General features: G+C 40.4%; 2 protein-coding genes across 3 annotated transcripts in view; one reads left to right on the top strand and one right to left on the bottom strand.

The window, feature by feature from the left end:
- The window catches only part of LOC143038133 (uncharacterized), a 100,046-nt gene extending 85,984 nt beyond the window's left edge, over nt 1-14,062 (top strand). For both annotated transcript variants that reach the window (XM_076207136.1, XM_076207135.1), the window contains 4 exons: nt 7,648-7,776; nt 8,018-8,081; nt 8,678-8,873; nt 9,750-14,062. In XM_076207136.1, the coding sequence (XP_076063251.1) occupies nt 7,648-7,776; nt 8,018-8,081; nt 8,678-8,873; nt 9,750-9,832 (472 nt within the window). In that variant the 3' untranslated portion in view covers nt 9,833-14,062. The remainder of the gene's footprint in view (nt 1-7,647; nt 7,777-8,017; nt 8,082-8,677; nt 8,874-9,749) is intronic.
- A 4,785-nt stretch (nt 14,063-18,847) lies between these two features.
- LOC143038131 (sodium- and chloride-dependent GABA transporter 3-like) overlaps nt 18,848-26,443 on the bottom strand; it is a 72,784-nt gene continuing 65,188 nt past the window's right edge. Inside the window, exons 8-11 of the mRNA XM_076207134.1 lie at nt 26,312-26,443; nt 25,820-26,023; nt 25,412-25,582; nt 18,848-25,207 (exon numbers count right to left, since the gene is read on the bottom strand). The exon at nt 26,312-26,443 is cut by the window's right edge and continues 119 nt beyond it. Of these exons, the coding sequence (XP_076063249.1) occupies nt 25,082-25,207; nt 25,412-25,582; nt 25,820-26,023; nt 26,312-26,443 (633 nt within the window). The 3' untranslated portion in view covers nt 18,848-25,081. The remainder of the gene's footprint in view (nt 25,208-25,411; nt 25,583-25,819; nt 26,024-26,311) is intronic.

Genomic DNA, 26,443 nt, shown 5'->3' with positions numbered 1-26,443 from the left:
TGCCTTGACATCTCACAGGAATATACCCATAGGGATACAGAGAGCAGGATGCCTAGTCCCACACTCCGTGCCATTAAAGCCGCCTTTGCGCCCTGAGTGGGAAGACTCGGTGGTAGTGTTTTTTCTTCCCCCTACCACAGGGTAAAGGCGAAAAGGGAAATATATACTCAAAGAAGTGGTACAAGACAGTATTAAGAAGGGGTGTTACAGCCTAACGGAGGGGCAGTTGCAGTACAAAAAAGTAGCATAATTTCTATATGATTAGAGATTTCCTCTAACATGGACTTTGAGAAATTGCTCAATTTTCCAAAATATAGTTTCTAATGAGAGTTAAAAAATAAATAAAATTCCTCCAAGAAAGATTAAACAACACGGCAAAGGAGGTGAGGTATAAACAAAGATGTGAAATTTGATGGAAGTTGCTGGCTAGGTGTCAGAAATATCATGAAGTGATAGAAGAGGCAAGCTTTAGACTCTTCTGGTTGATATAAAAATGTTTGCTTTAGTAAAGGATGGATTTTTCACGATTCCAGGCTGAAGTTAACGATTATATGGAGTTTTAAGAATACGCTACCTTGTCCATATCTTGAATATTATGAGAATAAGTGTGGTAAATGAGGGGCTGTAGATTTAGGTTGAGATTATGTGGAAGTTTGCATTTATACGCGGAATCTCTTCCGTGATACTTCCTGCGGTCACTGAGTTATCACGAGTACATAAACAGTGATCATTCCACAGAAAATCAAAGAAATACATTCCTCATCAGGCCCAGGGTGCTTAAGGTGTCTCCGCGAGAGGGTGGGGGATGTTGAGGCAATAGATGTGTCAAACAAAATTATCGTCGAAGATTATCCGTAGAAGAGAAATGTTTAAATAAGTAGAAAGATGACTATTAAGGTAGAGAGGGGGGGGCGGGTGTTGAGGCAATAGATGTGTCAAGCAAAATTATCGTCAAAGATTATCCGTTGAAGAGAAATGTTTAAATGAATAAGTAGGAAGATGACTATTACGGTAGAAAATGTTGGGTCTATCTCTAAGACGGTCAGAAATACGGGTAGGGTGTTGGACTAGCTGTTCCGGATAATTTCGGACAGAATTTTTCATATCAAGTTCACTGTCCGGATCAGTAAATGATGGGCTAAGCAGCTAGTGGCGCACATTGAACTCTTGATGCAGAGAATTCAGAAAAACATGAGTGGTGTGGAATCTTTTTCACTCATGAAGTTAAAAAGTCTAGAATATCTGGATAGTCTTTGGAGTAAAGCAAGATATAGAGATTACAGAGGTATTGAGAAGAATATTCAAAATATGTTCGAAGGCAGATGGTCAAAATTTTGAAAATGGCAAGCTCGGGAACACGTTTCCCATTTTCGTGCAACGGTCAGCATCAGTTCGGAAGTTCGAAGAGGAATTGGAAAAATAGAATGCATATTGCTGTCTACAATATAGCAGACAACTGGGTTTCAGTAAGTAAGGAAAATAGGGTTTGAAGATTTAATGATGTTGGGGAAAATCTGTGTAGGCCGCGACTCTTGCAGGAATAAAGTTTAAGGAAGCATCAAGTTTCTCTCCGGGATCATCACCCAAAGACAATTTAAAGATGTTTAGTCTCCTCCCCAACAAGGGACCCCAAGACTCCATTAGATTTTTAGAAATTAGAATAGAGGCATCGTGTTGAGTGCGCTGTGTAGTTTCGTGATGATATATATATATATATATATATATATATATATATATATATATATATATATATAATATATATATATATATATATATATATATATATGGCATAGCACAACAGGCAGAGGTCTCAAGGGCTGAGGTATTTTTTGCTTCTCTCCATCCACCCCAGAGTAACGGTCAGCGCGTTTCTGACCATCTAATGATTTGAAAATATCTATCAAATGTAAGTCAGGATTTTGCTGGTGTTTAAACGGGTTCAAAGTACCAACTTGATCTTTAATGGTACTTAAATGTGATAGCCAAATAATAAAAAATGAACTGGGTATTTGTTATGATTTATGTCTTGGAAACACCTCAAATCGTTCGCATGACCTGCGCCTCTTTCGGATCTGGCTTCGTCAAGTTGGCTTGTGCAAGCATGTATGGGCCGTGCATGCTGCCGCAGGCCAAGTTGTGTACCTTCGTGTGACATTGGGACAGTTCTACACTTGTAGATAAACAGGCCACTTTTGGTTGACTGGGTGTAGCAATCGGCGTTCTACAGAAACTTATGCACGCGATTTCGTGTGTGCTTTTGAGTGTGGATGAAGTGATATTTTTCCTCACGGGTGTGGTCACGTCTATGTGCGTAATTCATGTGTAACTAACCTTACCAAATTTCACGGAAACGTGTTTTCTCCTCCTCACGTCACCATTTTCAGTTACCCCCCCCTTTTTTTTCCTTCTTTTTGTGGAATAATCCTGCCCCTGTTAACAAAATTACTATGAAAAGAATTTCCCTTTCCTTCCCCTGGATGCTTTTCTTCTAAGAACTGTCTACCAAAGACAACTTGCAGATTTCTGCAGCCTTTGTTTATATTCTCATTAGGTTTCTCAGAACTAAACAGAATTACCTGGCGTTTGTCAGAACAGAATCCTTAGAGCTTCCATGAAGGACAGTGTTCTTTGAGGTATTAATAAAGATAATTTAATCTATTTTCTTACAATGAGCAGAGCCGGTGCAACTGTTAGCTAGGCAGACCAGACGATCGCCTAGAGAACTAATCTTATCGCCACGCAAAGTCTGGACAAAATTTCTCTGCCCAACTAATAACACGAAATCTTAATAACAAATGGAAAAGTGGCCAAGGTTGATGATAGCTGTGTTGAGTAAAGCTCTGTTGTGTTTTATTATTAATACATAGCGGGGAGAAGTTGGGTAGGGAGGGGGTGAAATCATATTGTAGTCTAGTGCTGACCAAAATAGCTACCTTGGCGCCGGTGCTGCACATTGTAATAGAACTTTCACTAATCGGAGATGAAAATAATTTCTCACCATCTTGAGTAAAATTCTCAAAGGTACTCGAAATAATTGATCCTGAAGATCATAAGTTTCTCACGTTTGTCTTCCTCGCGCCTCCCAATCTTACCACCCAAGATCTTACTCCACATTGCTTCCTCAAAGTAAACTCGAGTGTCATGGTTAATCTTCATAATATGTATATAGAAATGTTGCATTGTTTGGTGAGTATTTGCATGCAAACACATAAAAGTTATACAAGGCATATACGTGTTTGTTGCACGTTCATAATACTATATAACGTTTTTGTCCCTAGGAGGCTTGACAAGCGAGCGTAACTTCGGTTTCGGCGGGTCGGAGATAAGTTAGACTCGCTGATTGGCAACATCTCCGGAGTTATTGCCATAAATAGATTTATTTATTTATTTTTATTTTTTCTGACCTGTGAGTAATTGGGAAACCTATTTTCGTAAAGGCATAATCTGTTTGATTTACCTTATTGAATTCCCTAATTTTTTAGCTTTTCTTTTAAAGGTGTATGGAGCAGACCTCGACTATTGATACATTCAGTTGTGTATACTACTGTACGAAAGAAAGTTACTGATTGTAGTGAGGAATCTGAGGATTAGAACTCGTATGGAATTCTGTGAAATGTTTGGCACAAGGAAAGAGAATTCCGTGGCTTGTTTCAGCGTGTTGTCAGAAAATGTTAATATGCTTTTTATGGAGATTGTAATGGATTTTGTCGACTCGGCTATTTGTCTGATGGTAGGCCTATCCATATTGTGGATAGTTTTCATATGTTGCTTGATGGAACGATTTTGAAGATGCATTCGTGATCTTTTAGAGACGATTTGTGTGGTTGATCCAATGTAATTTGCATTACTGTAATTGTTCGCCTCCTTATTGTTGAAATGGGATGAAGATAAGTTCAGTTTTCTGGGAATGGGACAACTGGTAGTGGGAAACTGGCCTCTAAATAGATTTTTTTTTTTTTAAATCTATAAAATTGTGATAAAAAGTTATTAAATTTTCTTGATGAAGTACTTTATTGGAATAAGAAGATAAAATATGCATATGCCAAAATCTTTGTTAGTAGTAAAATTATTATTGCTAGTAAAATTATTATTGGTAAAAAGTATTATTAGTAAAAATGATTTAAGTGTCTTTATTAATTAAAAAACAAGATTGCCACTGTAGAAATCTATGATTTGTGTGGTTGATCCAATGTAATTTGCATTACTGTAATTGTTCGCCTCCTTATTGTTGAAATGGGATGAAGATAAGTTCAGTTTTCTGGGAATGGGACAACTGGTAGTGGGAAACTGGCCTCTAAATAGATTTTTTTTTTTTAAATCTATAAAATTGTGATAAAAAGTTATTAAATTTTCTTGATGAAGTACTTTATTGGAATAAGAAGATAAAATATGCATATGCCAAAATCTTTGTTAGTAGTAAAATTATTATTGCTAGTAAAATTATTATTGGTAAAAAGTATTATTAGTAAAAATGATTTAAGTGTCTTTATTAATTAAAAAACAAGATTGCCACTGTAGAAATCTATGAAAAGATATTCAACTTCATTTCGACTCTCAAATGTTCTGACAATTGCTTTCTTTCATCTGCTTGTCTGTATTTCTTTAACTTGACAGATGGCTCATGCCCTCCGATCAGCTGCTAGTAAAATAGGTTAAGTTAGGTACTTCTATGTGCACATAGCGGCCAGTTTCCCGCGGCCAGTTGTCGTAACCCCCAGTATTCGTGGGTATGGACAAAATCCTGGTCCTTCATATTTCTGTAGTACATAAAAGTTCGATACTGTCATGTGTTGCATTGCAGTCTATGTTATTGTTATGATCATTATTGCTCGTATTCTTCGTCTTCCTCTTACCATTATTGTTATCATTATTAATTATTGTTATTATTATTATTGTTAATCATGGTTATCATTATTATCATTATTATTATCATTATAGTTATAATTATTATTATCATTATTATCATTATCATCATTGTTATTATCATCGTTATTATTATTAGTTATTATTATTATTATTATTATTATTGTTATTATTATCATTGTTATTATTATTATTATTATTATTATTATTATTATTATTATTATTATTATTAATGAATATTATTCCCATTCGTAAGGGGATGTTTGGTTATAACAGAAAAGTGTGCGCGTTATTGGGTAGGGTCAGGTGAGGGTATTGTCCGGCTTTGATTTGTCTGATTGCGGTCATTTCTTCAGCTTCGCGGTCATTTCTTCAGATTCGCGATGTTGTGCCACCCCATCCTACTATGCCCCCACCAAACAATTCCTAGACAATAACACAGTGTTACTTCTTTGAATGACCCGCCCGATTGCCGTTACCGATTACCTTGGGGGGAAAGATCTGTAAGAGAGATCTGGGGGCACTGGATTGATTGATTGATGTTTCCCTTGCTCCATTTCCATCGCCTTTTCCAAACCCCATCTGCAGGTCACAATTCGTTCTTCCATCAAACTTTCCAGTTTGTAGTCTTTTGTGAGGAGTTTCGCGTTGTAATTGGAGGTCCTCCTCGTCTTCAGGTTGTATAGTATTCAATTCAGTACTTATATCTTCTAGGCGACACACTGCCCGTAAAGTACACGGGGTAGTGCTGTTGGACCTTTATGTGACTATGATCAAGTAAGAATTCACGTGACAATAAATGGTCATGGTCGACTGAGAGGTTGACAGTATAATTTTACCTACTTGTGAAATGTATTTTGTGTTACTGCAAATTGATTTTTTTTCGAGTCAGTGCACACATTTCTTGCTTATTCTCGGTTAATGTAAACGCTTCATTCCAAGCACGTCCATTTTTTTCATGTAATGCAACATGCATATACAGGGTTATATTTGTATATGCAAACCATCTATGCTTTTGCAAGCGTGTAAGATCAAGATGTTTGTTATTTTGAACATATTTGGACTCTCAAGGCTGAACAGTCATTCACGCTGATATAGTTTGATTAATTTATTTTAATGCATTTCATTGAAGGGCACTCCGTTCGATACTATTGATACATTTATACCTCTGTCGAGAGAAATAACTAATTCATAAAAGTGGGTTTTCTATTTTGTGTGATATGGGCGTCGGCGAAGTCGCTTCCAGACCCTGGTTCCAAATGCATGCTTGATAGCTGGCTCTGGCGATATAATACTTCACAGCATCTTTGGTTGGTGGCAGGTAGTCTGTTTGATCATTCTTGCTGCAGAACAGCATCTACTTGCTGCATTGAGGCAGCTCTAATACCTAAGCCTGAAGCATCGGTGCAAATAGTAAAAAAATTATAATCTGGGAATGCCAACACAGGTGCCTAAGTAAGTGCATACTTCAAGGAGTCAAAACTTTTTAATGAGCATCATACCACTGGAAGGAAGCTTTAGTAACCATGTAGTGAGCGCGGAAATAACTGGTTGTGCTCAAAGAAAGATAAATTCATGGATAGGGAATACAGGTTGTAATGGACATGAAACTGCTTAGTAGTTTTGTAGTGTCTTGCATTTTCCTCCATTCCTATGCTCTTAGATGCTGCGTGTACATGTATACATACACATATGTATGTATGTATATATATATATATATTATATATATATATATATATATATATATATATTGCAGAAAAAACACTGGTAAATAAGAAACGTAGTCCGAACGTTGTCGTCTATTTAAGACATCATCAAGGGAATGAATCAAGGGAATAAATAGACGAAAACGTTCGGACTACGTTTCTTATGTACCAGTGTTTTTTTCTGCAAATTATATTCACGTGTCATTTGTGAAAGACTGCAAAACAATATATATATATGTATGTACATATATGTATATATATACATATATACATACATACATATATATATATATATATATATATATATATATATATACATGTATATATATATATATACACACACACACACACACCGAGTGGGTGGGGAAAGTAATAGGAGTGCTTCTAGATGGGAAAAGGGCTTTTTGATAGCAAGTGACCCCTGAATAGACTGCTGCCATCTACTAAATATTACTACCAATGACTACAGGTCGGAGATTTTATCCTTTCACAGGATGGACGATTTTTTTTCACTTTTCGAGATAAATTATTCTATACATCCTGGCAAACACATTTCATAGAAAATAATCTGTGACAAAAGTCATGCATGTGTTGTTTTGTTGTCAGACAACTGCAAGGGCATGATTGCATGCACGGTGATGTGCTTTGCCGTGGGTTGTGTGAATGTGATGCTTTTCTCTCTTGTCGGGGCATGTGCATGTTTTTTTTCAAATGTGCCGGTTACCTATGAAGATTTTTTTTTTTTTTTTTTTTTTTTTTTTTTTTTTAACGATATGTCTGTACTGTCAACGTGCCTTGGTCGTTTTCCCTAACACAACCATAGTTATGTTTACACTGTTCAGCGGCTTAGAGAAAAACAGTATGTATAATCACTTTATGACAACAGCTGGATGGATATAGCTGTAGCCATACAATGAGTTCATCTTTTCTCAGATGTAATACAGTAGAATTGAACGTAACAAGTTAACCACTTGTACTTCTTAAAACAGGACGCAGCATACATTGCAGTCTTGTCATAGAAATAAACTAAGTTGCATATCCTTAATTCTTTGTTCTTCTATCCCTTCTCTGTTGATAGAAAAAGAACAGAGAAAGTGGCCACGCGCTCTCGTCCTCCAAGTCCGCAATTCGACTGGAAGATCAAAGTGGATAACCTCAGTGAGGAGGAAAAGAACAAACTTAACCAGTCATCCGAGGAGGAGATAAGGTATGTTCGTGTGTGCATTTTATGTCTTTTTTTTTCTCTTTTTTATTGTTATTATTATTTTTTTTTTCAAAGAAGGTTATGTAGGTCTCGGAAATTATTATGATTGATCAGAATTTCGGAATAAGAAAATGTAAACCCGTTAATTCTGGTTGATGCTGGAACATGCTCACAACCATTACCTCGAAAACCTATTGTACTCAGAGACTTGAAGACTAAGTCAAGGCTCTTGTTGTCCTTTCAGGAACTTCCGGGACAAAAATACTGATGTTATGAGTCAGCTTAGTGCCATGAAGCGGGATCTGCGGGTAAGTCTTTCCATACATTAAGGACAAAACAGGAGACATGGCACATCTCTGTTGCACCTCTCGTATACGGTTGGGGGCGCTAGTGAACAGTACGGTGAGGTACATACGTATGAAATATTAAAGCTTATTATCTCTTATCTTATTGGATACATGTGTCAGTTCTATGAGAATAGTGAAATTTAACGGGAATCAATGTCGCTATTCTTTTGCTTCTGTATTCGTTGGTCACTTTCGAGTCTTGTTTTCAGACTGGAATCTCAATTACTATCCCTGTTTCTCGCCAACTTCTGTTGCAGTGTCGTTTGCATATCCTCATAAGGTCATTTGTATGACCCATAGAGATCACTTTAAGGTGCAAAATTGATCCACCAATTCCCTCCTGCTTGCTTGAGAGCTTTCTTTCACCTGTACCACAATTCTATTTCTCCAATCGACATTCAAAATTTTTCTCTTACCTAATGTAAACGTTCAACCCTCCCTCGTTCGGCACAAACTATCTAAGATGTGGACGTACATACTCTGGGTATACACTTCCACTTCCACTGGAGCCTGTGCATTCTCTCAAGCGAAATATAGAGGAGTTTCTTCTTTATCAGACTGGCGCCGGTCGCGATGGAAACAACAGGCCGCCCTCTTCCGAACCGAAGAAGGACGAGAACTCCGGTTTTGCGGACACTATCCCGGCCGGCCCCGGCGATTCCGACGTGGACTATTACAAGGTCCCCACCGCTCCTCCCTCACCGGACAACACAAGAAAAACGGATCGCGCGAACAACCGGAGACGGGCACAAGGTAAAGACCATTTGGTAGGGTTGCTGCTGGGTGATGATCCCTTACCTCTTCACTCCAGGGCACATCGCACGTCTGGCAGCATTAGCTGCCCGATGTGCGATGTTGCATCATAATCGCATTATAAAAATTAAAGTCGGTGCTCAGTCGTTCGTTCTCTTTCACCCGTGTATTTTGATAACCACAGAAAATTGATGAAGCTAGTTTAGAGAGAATGGAAATTACGTAGGTACGACTACAATAAATACAATCAAGATGGCGACGTCGGCATCATCGAGTACCCACTTGCTCCTCATGCCGCCTACGTAGGCGTCACCGTATGGAAGATGGTAGTGGGCGGTTGTCACGGGGGAGGACGAGGAAAATTGTATTCATTTGCATCGTTGTGGAGGCACACCACAGCGCGTTCTGGAATCCTTATCTGTGTTCAATTTTCATCTGACGACAGAGGCCAGTTTCTGGTGATATGCTTCTGTATAGGACTGAATGCGGCAGACTTATATGAAGTTGACTTCTCATCCCACTTAACATGTTTTGAATTATATGTGACTTCTTCTATGAGCGTCTCTATATATAAGTAGTACAGGGCAGGATAGATAAGATGGGGGAGAGGGCGGGAGGGGGGGATTTAGGGGTTTATTGTAAGGAAAGAATGAAATGGAAGGAAGTTAGAGTTACGATGATAGGTGTGGGACAGACCCACTTGCTCGGCTAATGATTTTTTTTTTTAAAGCTTTGCTCTTATAACCAATGTGAGCATCATTGTAGAACGTTTTAATATATTGATAAAAGCCAGCTTTTTATATATTTATATAAATCATTTATTTGTGTAGTTATCAGTTTATCAATTTATTTATGTATTTATTTATTCTTCTTCAGCATCATCTATTGACCTTGACGGAACTTCAGGGACGGTTCTGCGGAAATACTTGGAACACACGAAGGCAACACTGCAATCTTGAAATGTACAGGGACACAGGAAGTTTCAATAACATAGAGACATAGCATATTTCTTTTTTAACTAGAAAGGGTCTTTCTTTGACAAACTTTTTTTTGCTGAGCTCAAAATATCTTTTAATGGAAAATGCTTCATCAAAGGCTTTGGATGTACAATGAGCTTTGATTGTTACTATTGTTTTGATCTACAGTACATTCACACAGACCATCTTTAGCTATGTTCCCGATGTTTACGAAAACAGCTGTAACACGATGACTCGTGCCACCCACGAAACCATATAGGATAAAAGAATACTTCCACATATAATGTATATTACGACAAACAAGATATAGAGTACTATTCACACTATTCAACGAGGCACTACAGCATTGGATAGTCAGACGTTCCAACATAGTTCCTCAATTTATTTCAAATGTTGTCATTGCTCAGAATCTTATTTATTTCTATTTTTCCTTTTTTGTGCAAATCAACGTAGGGTGTCCAAAATATGTGTGCAATTATCTTCACTTATATGCAGTATGGCTGGTGTCTTTTAGGAAGTTTGAACAAGCTTATACCGTTTACGATACCAAATTATGAGATCACGAAAGACTTTTACGAACCTTCTCAACTTCCTGGAAGGCATCAGCCACTGTAGTACTTATAAATTGAGGCAGTTTTGCCAAGCGAGTGCTGTTGTGGTGCACGTACATAACTTTACGTTTGCACCAAACATGCAAAGTGTGCGAATATATATAGAACGTTTTCCCAATGCTAATCAAGAGAATTAAGTCTACAGGGTGATATTTTGTGTATACTGTATAGTACTAGAGCTTACAAGTATTTAGCGTTTGATAAAAAGTACAATTGTCACAATGCTCCTTATATTGACCAGTTCTATTTATGTCTGTTCTTTTGTGAATATTTAATATGAATCGACATTAGTCTAAAATTTGTGTGACGATGGTTGTAACAACCGGTGCCTGTGATTTTAGTGGAACTATGTGGGAGTCGGATTGTTGAATATCAACAAACCAGTCCTCCACTCTACAACCAAACTATTGCACCTTCCCAAGAAATTTTGGATTTTATTTTATTTGGATGTTCAATCGAAGTTAAGGACACCGAAGTTGGGTCCGCTGTTAATTTTCCGGATGAACAAATCCACCTACTTTGAGAGGTGCTCGAAATGGACAACCCTGAGTGATCTATACCGGTGGGTAGCTTGAATGTTTTATGGCTGTGGTTCCTCCTAGAACGGCATCAGTTTTGTTGGGAGCAAATGTAAAGCCAGAAACCTTGAGTGATAATTCCAGGATGTGCATGCCTCAAGGTCGCAAGACGTTAGCATAGCAAGCGGAGTCAAGATCTAGTGAGTTCAACACCCTAGCAAATCAGCATTTAGGGTTCTGCTTAGAAACAAACTCATTCTTGGATCTACTGCCTCCACAAACATCCAGGAAGAGATAGATGCAATCTGTTGGGCATTTAGTCGGATTCTGGATGTGGTTAGGATCGTCATATCGGTCTCTTGGAGAGAGATGATACAGCTTTTGAGTTCCGTTGACTAAAGACCCGCTTTATGCCTCTTAGAGCATGGGCGAAACGCTTCTACCAATTGCTAAGAATTATACTGCAGCTCTTACTAGCCCGATTCAACATCCTCACGATGACAGACTGCACCAGTAGAGTTTGTCAATGGTACAACAGTGTTAGGGTGGCTGAATAACACACAATTTTAAAATGATAGTGTTTATACAAGCACTGGCGTGCACTCACTTCCGCGGCTATCAAAAGACTGGCGTCGCTGGGCACGCCACGAATTCGCGGAAAAAAAAAGAAGCATGGTTCGATTACAAAGATGTACACAATATACAAATTAATAATTATACATATATATCAATAAATAAACACAGCGGGAAATGTACATAAAAACACAAGAAAGGTCACCATTACAACAGTGTTCTCGCTTTCTAAGCACTCTCGAAGGAAAATCTCAACAGCTTCACTAAGGCCATGCGACCGCCAAGGACACCTCTCCAAAGGTGCACTTGTAGCTTCTCACAACATCACATCAACCAACTTTCACTCCTACAAACCTGCAAGCGTTGGTAAGATTTCCCATCCATATCCAGTCACCGGACATCATCTCTTACCAATCTAGTCAAGCCAACTTGGCAAGAGAATATTACCACCGATATTCGCCTCGCAACATCCTCTCTCTTGATCTCATTCACTGGAAAGGGATGAGGAGGTAAAGGCCTCACTGCAGTGATCACGATTGGAGTCAGAATGTCACATGGACTGATAGATCCATTCCTGGAAAATTGTCCACACGATCATTCAATGATTAGAGTATGGACGCTAAGCCGAACAGTCTTGAGGGTCTCATCTGAAGAATAATAGTTGAAGGGAGACGGTACGAACCTCGGATATACGGTCTTACATCCCGAGATTCAACACTGCACCAAGTCTTTAAATACAAAAAGGATCTGTAGTGGCCAGGGCGTGTCGAGCTTAGTTGTGTTTTGGCCGAGGTCAAGGTCGGGTGTGGGTTAGGTACAAGATTCATCCCGATATTTTTTTTTTCCTCTTCTGAGATTCATCAACATGTAAGCCTTTTCAACAACAGAAACTGTAACCATCAATACTCTTGTTCCTGTTTCTTCTTTGTTGAATTTAGCATCTTCATTTTATCATTATTATAATAAACACTATTAGAGATTAAAACTTTATTTTATTTTGTTTGCCCATTATGGCTGCCAAATCTTACATATACATATACCAAAGGCTTTTCCCCCCTACACGGGGGGTAGCCAAAAAGAAAAAGACATAGAAACCACTCCCACCCATTCCATTTCCTATATATTCCACTCCCCTCCACCCTCCTCCCTCCCTCTTATCTTGGCACCTCCTGGATGACGGGTCATCCCTGCATCCTGTCCACTGCCAAGGGTCAGAACCAGTGTCGCAATTAACTGGATTATATATACACATAACAAAAAACATTTACTCCCTTTCTAAGGGATTTCTCCCCGTCTTCTCCTTTTATGCATGGGGGGACGGAGAGGGGGGGGGTCGCCGATTTAATGAAGCGGCCTTGCTGTGGATGTGCTGTGTCTTGCGACACTGCTTCTGACCCAGGGCAGTGGACAAGGTGCAGGGATGACCCGTCATCCAGGAGGTACAAAGATAAGAGGGAGGGTGGAGGGGTGTGGAGTGTATTGAGGGATGGAATGGGTGGGAATAATTTTATGTCTTTTCCTTTTTGGCTACCTCCCTTGTAAGGGGGAAAAAGCCTTGGTATATGTATGTATGTCTAAGGGAGGTGGTCAGCCAAGGTATGAACCCATCCTTCACCCTTCCCACACCCATCCTTTGTGGGTGAAGGGCAATCCTATTGCTTTGATCAGAAACAATACAGCAAAGCCGAAGCAGGTTTATCCTCACCACTTCATTACATGGCGACCCTCGTCTACTCATGAATACAACAGAGAGGACAAGAGCCACGTCAGTTTATCATAGTCACAACAACTCTCCACTCACCTCAGATGATGACTGAAGAAATGTTGCTTAGCATAAGACATGAAAAATTCAGATACAGATATTGTCACATTTTATGTGAATCTGATGGAAGTTGAGTATAGTTTTGAGAGCTTTTAGGATTTTTAGTCTTAGATTCTTAGACAAGGAGATTGACCTCAACAAAAGGCAACTTTTGAAATTGGCATATCCATCCTGGTTCCTGGATCAAGCCCTCAGCAAGGTTAGAGCCAGCTGCCATAAAACTTTAGTTCTCACCACAGAAACCTCTTTCAAAGATGTTTAAAAAATAACTATTGTAACTCCATCAATCCTTTTTTTAATTTAATTGATAACAACCGTCTAACAATTGCTTACGAAATTGTTATGTCAACGGTTAAGTCTAACTGCAGTTTCAAGAGAAAATTATATATATATATATATATATATATATATATATATATATATATATATATATATATATATATAAGCCTGTTCTACATTCGTAAAGAGCTAGAGTCCAGGAGTCAGGTTATCGGAAAAATTTCAATCACTGGACTCAGAGTAACAGATTTACTACCGACGTTTCGAACCCTGTCCGGGGCTCTTCAAATTCTTGGATGAGGGCTGGATGTTTTTACAATGGGAAAATTCTGTAGACTTGCAATTCTGTTCAGTCTGGTGGTACCTGTCCGAGGGAACACTGGTATGCTATTTAATTGATTCCTTTTGCTGACATTGTATAACCCTGAAGACAAACCCTGGACAGGGTTCAAAACGTTGGTATTATATCTGTTACTCTGAGTCCAGTGTTTGAAAACTTTCCGATATTATATAGATATGTATATATATTTATATATATATATATATATATATATATGTGTGTGTGTGTGTGTGTGTGTGTGTGTGTGTGTGTGTATGTGTGTGTATGTATAGGCCGTCAGCTCTTGCCTGACTGGTAGGGGGAATTGGGTAGAAGAGGAGCGTTCCTCAAATTGCTGTGCCAACATTTTCGCCTTTTGTTTGGGCTGCGGGGGTGCGGGAGACTGCAACTGTAGCTAGCCGCAGTCAGAGGGCGCTAGCGATGGTTTGACCAGAGAAAGGGGCACACCATTCCAGCCACCTTTCTTCCCGAACCCTGTGGGTGGCCGCCCGCGCGTGCCTGATGGCAGGGCGCGGGAGAGCCCGTGCCTTGATGGATTGAAGGCGCCGCAAAAACCTACGAATGACTTAAATGATACATGGACTCAGAAATTTGCCTTACGAAGAGAGGCTTAGGCACCTTAACTTACACTTTCTGGAAAGACGCAGAGTGCGGGGTGATCTAATAGAGGGGTTCAAGTGGATCAAAGGCTTTAACAAGGGTGATGCAAACAAGGTCATCATATTAAGACAACAGGGCAGGACTCGCAGTAATGGTTATAAACTGGACAATTTTTGATTTAAAAAGGAAATAGGCAAGAATTGGTTTACTAATAGGGTGGTCAACGAATGAAATAGACTTAGTAACCATGTAGTGAGCGCTGAAACTATCAGTTGTTTAAAGAAACGATTAGACAACTTTATGGATGGGGATGACAAGTGGTGATGGATACGGAGCTGCCTAATGTAGGCCTTATGGTCTCTTGCAGTCTCCTTCATTCTTATGTCTTATGTACGGCATACGTTGGCATGGTGATTTTGTTCCCATACGATGTCGTTATAACACCATCGGTCAGCATATCGATTGAAGCTTGGCTTTGTTCTGGGGACAGCTTGTTCCGCAGCCCCTGGACCGTGGCGACGAAATCTCGATGTAGGTCGCCTATGTCCTGTGGGAGGACGTAGGACTGGTACCTGTGGTCTAGTCCCTACTGGAAAAGTGTCCAATTGGCTTACCCTGTATTCCAACGTCGAGGTGGGTGAGGGTGAGGGTGAGGGGGGAAAGTCCACGGCTAAAGTCGTGACGAGAGCAAAATGGTCAGTAGTGAAGTGTGGGTCCACCATCCAGTGAGCACGATGAGCTATGCACGCGGAGCGTTGTTAGGATGTGTCCAGTAGGATTGGGTCGTCGGAGGGAGCAGAAGATGGGGGTAATGCGGATTAAAGTCCCCGGCAATGAATGTGGTTTCATGGCCGGCTAGGGAGAGCATCTCCCCAGGGGCCAACAGTACATGTTGTACAGGATGAGGGTGCCCCCGGCAATGGTGATTCTGGCAGCCAACGCCTCTACTCGTTTACCTTAAGGCATGGAATGCACAGGTTCACTTAGAATCATTCTCCGAACCAACACAGCGAGTCCAAACGAATCCCCGCTACGAGTTGTATAGTATACCTGGTATCCACAGGCTCGAAGCGGCCGGTTGACTGGCCAGTTAGTCTCCTGCAAGAGAGCTACATCTACGTTCATTGTGGCCAAGGCAGCCCGTAGGACGGGGATTTTGCCAACAAGACTGTTGATATTCCACTGCAAGAGCTTTAGTTCTCGCCGGGACGGGGGTGGAGTAGAAGAAGGTTTGGGGGAGTAGAGTGGGAGGGAGAGGAGTAGGGTGGGGTGGGGGAGGAGGAAAAGTAGAGTGGGAGGGGGAGGAGGAGGGAAGTGTGGGAAAAGGAGGAAGAGGAGTAGTGGGAAGGGGAGGAGGATGAATAGGATGGGAGAAGGCGCAGGAGTAGGGTGGGAGGAAGGATGAAAGAGGCTGGTAGAAAAGTTGGTAGAGAGAGGGGTAGAAGACGGGTGTTATATTTTTATGGTCAACACAGCCAACAGGCAAGTAAGTCGCATATGTTCACGTTCCGCTTTGTGCTTATAAACAATGGCCGGGGGCCCGATTGAATAGCTGACTTAAGAATTTTGTAACCTAAGTGAGATATGCAGAGATTCGAGATTGCTTAAGTAAACAGTATAACTACATAAACCTGCAACAGTGAATGTGATTGGTGAAAGAGTAGAGGAGGAGAAAATTCAATTGATTCACAATTGTACTTGATGTTTGGCTTATACTCTGGGACAAAGAGTGCTATAAAGTGTGGAGGATGCATGTCAGACTTCTTTCCTGTTAATTTACGAGTGTGGCAAGGGTACATCCTCACCCAACAATTTATTAACATTTTCAAGGACTGGGTATTGGGCAGAGTTGTTGATCAATATTGTTAAGCATCCATTGGGATCATTAAGGTCACTCGTATTGTTTTTGTTGATGATACTGTATTTTTTGTGTTGTTGGAGGTCCTCTGTATGGAAGTGACATTAATCAGTCAATCCTGGTCTCTTGCAGGGAACAAACGTCCTACAGGTAACCGATAGCAGCCTCCGGGCAAGACCACAAATCACTTAGGGAAGCCATACTGTAATGTTGTCTGTTGATGAGTGACACTTGTTGGACTCCAGTTTTCCTTGACCAAAACCATTGTCCAGTTATTTGGGAGCTCACTGGGGGACATAGTTCAGTCTGTTCATGCTTGTGGTGAGGGGATCGATACTATGCAAAGTTCCACATAGAGTGCTAATGTTATACATAGTAGTTGATCACGAAAGGAATTCTTCTAAAGAATTGTCATTTCCCATGGTGTTATGTACTTGCTCAACCAGAGTATATGGCATTGTTGGTATTTGTTCAGGATGACTAAGATCTGAATCTTCTAGTCAATTGTGCTTCATATCTTGCTGTACGGCTGTGAGATATGAATATTAATTACCGATTTGAAGAAGCATCTCGACATCTTTGATACCAAATGCCTTGGGAGAATCATGAGGTATCACTGGAATGACTATTATCAAACCAGAAACTGCTCTGTGGCTCAGTCATGGCTGTTACCAGAATGATTCTTGAATGTTAGGTCCAGCTACATGGGCATGTGGTAAATCCCTGATTCTGATCCCACTTGCAGGGTTATCTCCACAAGAAACAACTCCTGATAGAGGAGACGAAAGGAACGCCCATGGAATTCTTGGGTGAGATGGGTCAACCGATCCTGCCAAGAGCTGCTTAGGAACTTTCTCAGAGAAACCTTGGGAGGATTGGCATCAATGTGTAATTTCCTTAGTTGTAATATAAGGGCTTTGAAGCATGCTCATAGGTTCGCACCTTTGCCGCCGCTTATCAAACCGATCTTGCCAAGAGCTGTTTGGATTGAGAGAGGCAGCTGCTTAGGAGCTTTCTCAGAGAAACCTTGGTGGATTGACATCAATGTGTAATTGCTTAGTTGTAATATAAGTGGTTTGAAGCATGCTCATAGGTTCGCACCTTTGCCGCCGCTTATCAAACCGATCTTGCCAAGAGCTGTTTGGATTGAGAGAGGCAGCTGCTTAGGAGCTTTCTCAGAGAAACCTTGGTGGATTGGCATCAATGTGTAATTGCTTAGTTGTAATATAAGGGGTTTGAAGCATGCTCATAGGTTCGCATCTCTTTGCCTCCTCTCATCAAACTGCTTTAAATTCAGTTATGGTGTTGGCTTGAATTGTATTTTCTTCTAACTTATTCCATAATTTTAAACGTCTTTGTGGGAGGCTATGCTTTCTAACATCCTTCAAACAAGTCTGGTTTTTACTATGACCTTTTGTTGATCGTTCATGCCATACAGACAAATCCTGTGTACATGCCTTTCTCTGATCTAAATATCATTGTGTTGTCTTACTTCACTCTTATTCTTATTTACCCTATATTTTTTATTTCTCGTATTTATCTATCTGTTTTTTCAAGCTTTCCTCCTGTGTATTGTAACTTGGGATCATCTTGGTTACTGCCCTGTGTAATCTTTTTCTTATATATTTCTTTAGGTGCGGTGACTACATCACCGCTGCATATACCAGTCTGAAACAAATCAAACTTTAATTGATTTTCTTCATCATGTCCTCTTCCATGTAGTGAAATGTTACTCATATTTTTCAGCAAGTCTCTCCTGTTATTGTCGTATAACTTCCAAGTGATAGCTCATCCCTGATTAAAATTCGGAAGGCCTTTTACTCTTTTATCTTTGTTAATAATTAATTTCCCATTTCATATTATTTCGTTGTTATTCTACATTTTGGCCCGCTTCCAAGATTTTACATTTCTTTGTATTGAAATCCATTTTCCACTCTTGCCTTCAGTCTTCACCATTCTTATGGTCTTAGTATTTTCTTAAGGTGGTAATTTATTCATATTTTTGTTTATATCGATCAGTCTGTATTTGCATAGGCTATATTGAATATTCTAACTTCTAATCTTCCCTTTTCTCTTATTTTTCATCTTATTCTATGAACCATTTTCTGATCTACCATTCTCTAATTAAACTGAATCCTCTTCCATTCATCCCACTTTTATTTTTTTCATCATTGATTTATTTTGTTCTATTTAAGATAATAGGGAGGAAGGAGGGTGGAGGGAAGTGGAATATATAGGAAATGGAATGGGTGGGAGTGGTTTCTATGCCTTTTTCTTTTTGGCTACCCTCCGTGTAGGGGGAAAAAGCCTTTGGTATATGTAAGTATTTAATATTTATCTTATCCATTATATTTCTGAAGCCTTAATACATAATAAAGTTAAATGAAAAACATACAGCTGGTTCTACAATTTATTGAAACAGCATAAAATAGGTATACTCCAAATAGTAAGAAAATATATGGAGCAGTACAGATACACCAAAGATTATTTTTTGTTCCTTTTGTAAGAAAATTGAATTTATCAATAATATGAGTGGGAGGGTGCGCACAAGCATATGTGCATTGACCCTATTTTTGTCTTCCACGAGCTTGCAAGCTGTCACCTTGCCACACGTAACCCTATCGAAACACGTTTCCCTACTCCTGTACATATGAAAAAATATATATGTGACTTCATGGACAAATGAAATGAATTATTGCCTCAAATACTTTAAATATGTTTGACTTGGACTTTTTCGTGACACTGTGGGGTGCTGGTAATTTGGTGCAAATGATTGACTTAAAGTCTACTATTCCCTGGAATTACACCACGCTTCACTCCTTCTCTTGTTATTGGTTGGATCTGTTCTCGTCTGTGTTCTTGTCTGTTCTAGTCGTTCAAGCTACCGAAGAACACCAGTATTACTTCATGTTCATGATTTGATCCATCACTGTGTAACGAGACGTGGCGTTATGTCTGTCACGATGATCAGATTCCGCTGAGATGGAACTGCGAAGGACTGTCGAACACAAACGGATGTTACGTTGGACGAGATGTCCACGGTGCCTCTACTCCAAATTGTATATTATGCACTAACGATATTAAGCGTTTGTATGTGTATGTATGCATATATATATATATATATATATATATATATATATATATATATATATATATATAATATATATATATCACCTGGTAGATTGGATTATGTACGTTAGTAAATCAATTCGAGTAACAGATCGATTCCAACCACTCTCCCCGTAATGCCTAAAGACAATCCACGTCTCTTTGGTTATTGATTCATATATATATATATATATACATATATATATATATATATATATATATATATATATATATATAGTTATTATTAGCTTTTCTAAATTTTTGGGTTCTGTGCGAGTTTTTTTGCACCTGTGTATTATGCTTAGGTTACCTGTGGCTCTAACATCAAGCACGGAAAAGAAAAGGGGGGAGGGAGGCCTTAAATTGTTGGAAGATGATTTAATACTGTGTATGAAAGGATAGAAGGCCTTTAAATACTGTCACGGGGGGGGGGAAATAGTACAGTAGATGGGTTAATTTTCGTAGAATAGTGGTCACCTTGAACACATTCGTTCCTACTTTCAAGATATGACAACGAAATCCATTAAGTGATTGTGATTCTAGAGAAAGTTCTGTAGGATACCTAAGAGCTTACACGAACGTGGGAAACAGCCGAAACGTGTTGCCTCTGGTGGCAATGATAACAACAAAGTTGATCATAATAGTAATGATAATAGTAATAATAATGATATCAGCAACACTAAAACATACAGCCGACAAGGGAGCCTCTCGAAGTGATAACTAATGAGTTAGTACCTAACGAGCTTACGAAGGCGACTGTATCACTAAGGCCCAAACGTGTTATCTCTTGTTAGCAGCCATTCATCGTGCACTGCGTGGCAAAACGACCGAGGGAGAAATCTCTCAGTTGAGGACGAAAAGCACGATCAACCGGGTTTTTGACAGCGTGTTTCTATCCTCCATTTACAACTAAACTACTGCAAGAGGGTTACTGGTCCCTTCCTAGGATCCTCATCTAGTGAAGACCTAATTTAACACTTCCGTACTCTTCGTCCATTCACCTTCGTCGCCACGATCAGCTTGGAAGCATCAGTGAATGAGCCACGAACTTGTTATGATCGGCCCGGACTCAGAAGTCGTTAACACGTTCCCAGGAGCCGAAATGTTCTTTGAATGTTGAATTTCGAAGCACGACTTCAACCGAAGGCCGCCAAGCACTTCGGCGGGTCTCGCGCAAAAGCCAGGTGGTTTATGAGACATGTGTTGCTGCGCGTCTTTTGGAGTGACTTGGGTTCGAAAAGCCGCGTTTCGATCAAGAGCCTATCGAGGCTTAATAAGCAAGGACTCAGACATGAACTCTCCTTCGCCAGCTCACACAAACACGCACACATCATCGTTTACTCGATAGAGGCCGTCCAGGGTGTGCCTCATGTCAGAGCGAACAAAATTCCATTTGTACCATTGTTCAAAGTGTCATATCCACTATACAGCTTTAGGGCCTTCGAGTAGGCAAATGTCTTTAAAGAAAGGAAATGAAAAAAAAAAAGGTTTGTTATAATGTAATTGGGATGATGTACGATTTCCAATGACATGAAAGAAATAATGTCTGGTTATTTCTAAGTATCACTTTGAATTATCACTTGGGTGATATAAGCACTTCTCATTCTTATTGTGAACTACAAATAATATTTTGCACGCGCGCGCGCACACACACACATACACACACGCGCGCGCGCGCACACACACACATACACACACACACACACGCACACACACACACACACATACACACACATACACACACACACACACACACACACACACACACACACACACACACATATGTATATATATATATATATATATATATATATATATATATATATATATATGCATTGTGTGCATATGTATGTGTAAGTGATTGTGTGTGTTACATGAAAGTTTTGAAATTCTGAAAAACTCTGATGAGCGCTCAGACACATTTACGATACAATAACAGACACTTCCTCTCCATCAGTCGAACTGGAAGTCTTGTAAGTGAATATCACTACCATGTGCTCCTTTGTCTTTATGCGTTACTTTAATCACACACCCTACTTTAACGAGGATGACGTTATATCAGTACTTCATTAAAGAGATCCCTGACCAACACATGTACTAGTTTAACCTAATAGTTAGCTAGTTAAGGTTCCAGGGTCAAAGACAGAGGCATCGTCTGACTGAGTCTAGGATTCTCCTAGTGCGCAGGTTACTGCGCACACATTCTTCATGTCTTCCCGCAGTGTCTCTCCTCTTTCATTTTCGCCTCGTTTTCTTTTTAATATGTTCAACTTTCTCTTTCTGTTTGCGTTTAACAAGTAAAGCTTTCTTTTGAAGTGTCCGCGGGTAATTGTTAAAAGCCACTTGTACATTGCAGAAAGGTAATAACAACAATAACAATATGAGCAACTGGTCGACTGTCGTCGATACAACCAAAGGTATGGACGACCTTGAGTTGGTCAACATTTGTAGCCAGACTTCATTGACTAATCGTTTCCCTCCACATTTTTCAGAATCGAAAAAAAGGAACTAACTGCGATGCCGAATTGACGTGAAATTAAATATACATTAACATATTTACTTAATTACGCCTTACAATTGGGCTACTATTAAAACTTAACATTTCCAAAAAAGGAAATTATTATTGGTATATCATGACGATGTATGATGCCTTCCGCCACTGTAGGACGAATGGCTTTGGGGAAATGAATTGTAGTGCTGACATTCTTGTGCCGGACTTCAAATCCTACAAGCGACTTGGACTATTCTTTTAATTAATCAGCATTTGACCAAGTAGGCGAACAAGGAATGACTAAATAAGTTTATATGATTACGACTAATAATGTGAATGACATGAGAAAAAAATATATACGAGAATAAGGAATGGTTTTTAGACTGACTTTGAATTCCGGGTTGATAGGATAAGGTGGAGGAATTGTAAGGAATGACTGACTGGTTATGGTTTAATTCAGTGACTGACAAGAGGTCGCAAGCAGGGAAAGACTGGTGGCATGATCATGATTAGTGACTGGTACAGTCACTGCTGGCTCACAGTGAAAGACTCCACATCGAAAATCCTATATCTCTCTCTTCTCTCTCTCGCTCGTTCATGCTCTCTCTCACTCTTTTAGGAACCACCAGATCCCTGCCAGGGTACTACAGAATAGGGATCTAACCAATCCCTCCAGTGACCACACACAAATATATCTTTTCATCGGAAGACTTTCGAAAAAACGACAAATCAGGTAACGAACCGCGGGAGTTCCGCACGTGACCAGCGTCAATGGAGAGCTCTATCGCAGGGACACTATTTTGCCCCACGCGAACCAGGAAGGCTCCTTACCCCCTATCAAAGCAAGAGTATGGGTACTCTACCGTTTGCGACACTTAACCAAGAAGCCGAGATCACAGTTTTCACTGAAGTAATAGGTGGAGTGACTAGGATAAACAAAGGGGGAACTAGACGATCATGAAATAGAAATACATAGTAACTCGTGTATAGGAAGCAAGACTTTGGTCACCCCTGTGCCTTAGTTGGGGGAGGGGATGTTGTGTGTGGGGGGATTCTTTCATTCATGTGCTATTTTCACACACGCTTCCTTCCTCATGGACAATCACTATTTTCACCCAGGCAACAGGTTTATACAAAAACTAACGTGCCCCCTTTCAAGTTAACACGATATTTTCACAGATCAATGTACTATTTACACAGACCACTGAGGTATTCGTAGAAATGAAAACTCATTACACTCATTGTCATTCTCACAAATCAGTATGCTATTTACACAATCTTACACACCTCAAACCTTAAAATGTATTTGCCACATTGCTCAACACGGCATTTACACACACACACACACACACACACACACACACACACACACACACACACACACACACACCTTTGCGTACATTAGTACCCATCACGCCTTTCTCATTCACGTGTTAATATGGACTCGTGACATGCACACACATACTTGAGACTACTCATATTCATTTGGAAAAACACACACAATGGCGTTATGAAAGGTGACGGCGCTTGAATTGGTGCGACTGAAGCGCCCTATCTCCCAGTGCCTCCAGCTTACAGAACAGCTACAAAAAACGATGTTGGTGAAACGACTTTGCAATGGCGCTAAGATATACTCAACATGATCAATGAAAACATGGTCTTCGTGACATCGTATGATCTAGTGGGATGTAAAGCATTCTGGAGGTGGGAATAACCGTTAGAAAATTGAATGATTTTGTTTCTCGTGATGGAGTATTTCTCCAAGAGTCCAGGGTCAGGCAGGAATCCTGATCCAGAATGCCCTACATGTGAATATGTTGACTTAATGCTTAAAGTATGCTTACAATGTATTCATGGCTGAATGCTTATGTCTGATAACTGCTCGAGCCCTTGCAGTTGTTGAGAAATGTCTAACTTGGCTAACACAGGATCCAGTTCTCAATAAGCTGTGTCAAATGTCCGCACGGACAATATGCCAACAGCGCTTGTCCCTTTTGCCCTGGGCCATTCTTCTCCCAACCTGCCCGCAGGGCACTAAACAAAACATACCTCTACGTAATAACCATGGAAAACACGACAAGTATCTGAGATTGATTAACGATATCCTTCATGAATGAATCAGTGATTCCTGTTACCTACATGAACAATGACCACGTGACTTACAACCTACGGTGCGACTCATTTTGGCCCTCAGCCCTGCAACTTCTTTTTATCAAATTTCTGTTACTTAATTTACCAAGCTTTCGGAAAGTGTGCTTGATATTGGACCACATAAGATCAGAGCGGGACGCATGCGCAGTAGTTTGAATGCACAGCATCATCAGTTGTGCAGTATTCATACCGCATATTGAAAAAGTGTGTACAAGCTTTGTATGCAATGGTAGAAGCGTTGCAACGCCAAGGGCGACAGCTGATCTTGTGATCATCAACAGATATGCATGAATCGCTTTAATAACTCGTTCAGACCAAGTGCACTTGCAATATGCGGGGGATATCTATTTTTGTTAATCATAAAAAAAAATATGTTCACCGTTCAATGACCCCGGTTTGGTACTATGCACGTGGACTGAACTCGGGTGTACGATGACCTTACATGAATATTTGATGTAATAACAACTTTATGACTTCAATGTAATGTGTTGGAGATCCACTACAACAGCTGGAGTCCAGTTCCTCCTCCTCCTCCTCCTCCTCCTCCTTTACGGGGTTTTTGAATACAAAAGTTTAGAAGCAAGTCTCCCTTTCTCTCTCACAACTGCCGCCGGCCGACTTGCCGACTGGCTGCTCCTTTTTACCTTTACTGTTCCCGTTAACGTACTAACACGTCCTCCAGTCTGCTGCACTACTGCTCCAGTGGTTCTTTACTGACCACACAGGCTTATCTCGCCTACTGGAAGAAAACGCAGAGATCTTGGATACACCTTCCCTTTCCTCCTCCTCCTCCTTCTCCTCCTCCTCCTTCTTCAGCACCACTGAGGCTCACAGCCCTACAAGGGTATGACGCAAGACCTTGCGAAGTACCCGAGTTGCTTTACGCGTTCTCGGTGAGGGGGTCCATGGTGACGGTTTTCTTGTACTCCAGCTGAGGGTTCTCTTCCCAGTCTTGTGGCCGCATGTGGTGGGCCTTCAGGATGGGCCGCGTGGAAGCGATCCATTTCTGGAACAAGAGGTATCGAAGGGGTGAAGTCTCAAGCTGTGATCTGTGGACTATTATCACTAACGCACACACACACATACACACACGTGGACTGCATAGTGCAAGTATATAACCATGACGATAGCGACTTCCAGTATGCGTTTGTTTTCGTGTCAACCTACGAAGCAGTAACTCAGTACAAATGGAATTCAGATGACGACTAACCTCCCTTAAGGTACCGGGGTACTTTGTGATCTTGTATATGCAGTAGCAAGGAATCCAGATAAGGGAAGAGACGATGAGGAGCCATCCGCAGCCCTGGGCCCACCCGGGATACACGTAGGTCTTGTTGTAGGTCAGTGGTTGGTAGAACACTATGGCGAACACAATCATCAACTGGAAAAAAGAGATACAGAGGGTGTTCTTAGGTCTGGACTGCGTGGCGGGGAGTGAAGTCCAAGTATTGAGGACATAACAGTGGTCTGTATCAAGTGGCCAGAAACGTGGAAAGAGGGAGTAGAAAGAAGGGAATAAAGAGGGAAGGGGAAGAAGAGGAAGAGAGAGAAAGAGAGGAGTTCGATGAAGGGTTAGGGTTGGTTCCTGGAAGGTACATTGTTAGACGGGAGTACTTACGAAAGTGAGAATCGGAGTGATGTAACTCCAGGCGATGCGCATGTAAGGGTTGATACGTCTGCCCAACATCATGGTGATGTTGTCATAGAAACGGTTTGACCCGTATATCCACGAGATGACGATAGCCTCGCAGCAACAGATAGTCAGGAGGATAATACCACTTGCGGAGAAGTAGTCGAAGATTTGGAAGACGTACATGCCACCCTGGGAAAAAAAATGAAACGTTGGTTATTGTTGTTGTTGTTGTTGTTGTTGTGCCCGTCAGACTCTTGCTGCACAAAACACGATTTTGTTCCATCAATCCTTTCATGACAATAACGTTATTCAAGGAACGAGAGACTATTTTGCTCAGCCTTGCCCAAGGCCCACACAATGCCAGCATGATGTTAAACTTGATCATTAAAACCTCCTCATTAAAGTGTTCAAAAAATTTGTCTCGTAAACTAGCATAGTAATCAAGCGGTATGAGGAAAAATCACACTTGAAACCTACCTGCATGACCATTGTGCAGCCAATCGCGGCGTCAATGATACACACGACGCCGACCAGAATCTCCCTCTTTCTTCCGCGACGAAGATAGTCGGGGTACAAGTCAACGATAGCCGTGACCACTGATTCCACTTG

The sequence above is a fragment of the Oratosquilla oratoria genome, chromosome 23, assembly GCF_046742065.1.
Source record: "Oratosquilla oratoria isolate Oo_2021 chromosome 23, ASM4674206v1, whole genome shotgun sequence".
Taxonomy (NCBI): Eukaryota; Metazoa; Arthropoda; class Malacostraca; order Stomatopoda; family Squillidae; genus Oratosquilla; species Oratosquilla oratoria.
Note: the sequence above shows the minus strand (reverse complement) of the source record. Positions and strands in the feature narration are given on the sequence as shown.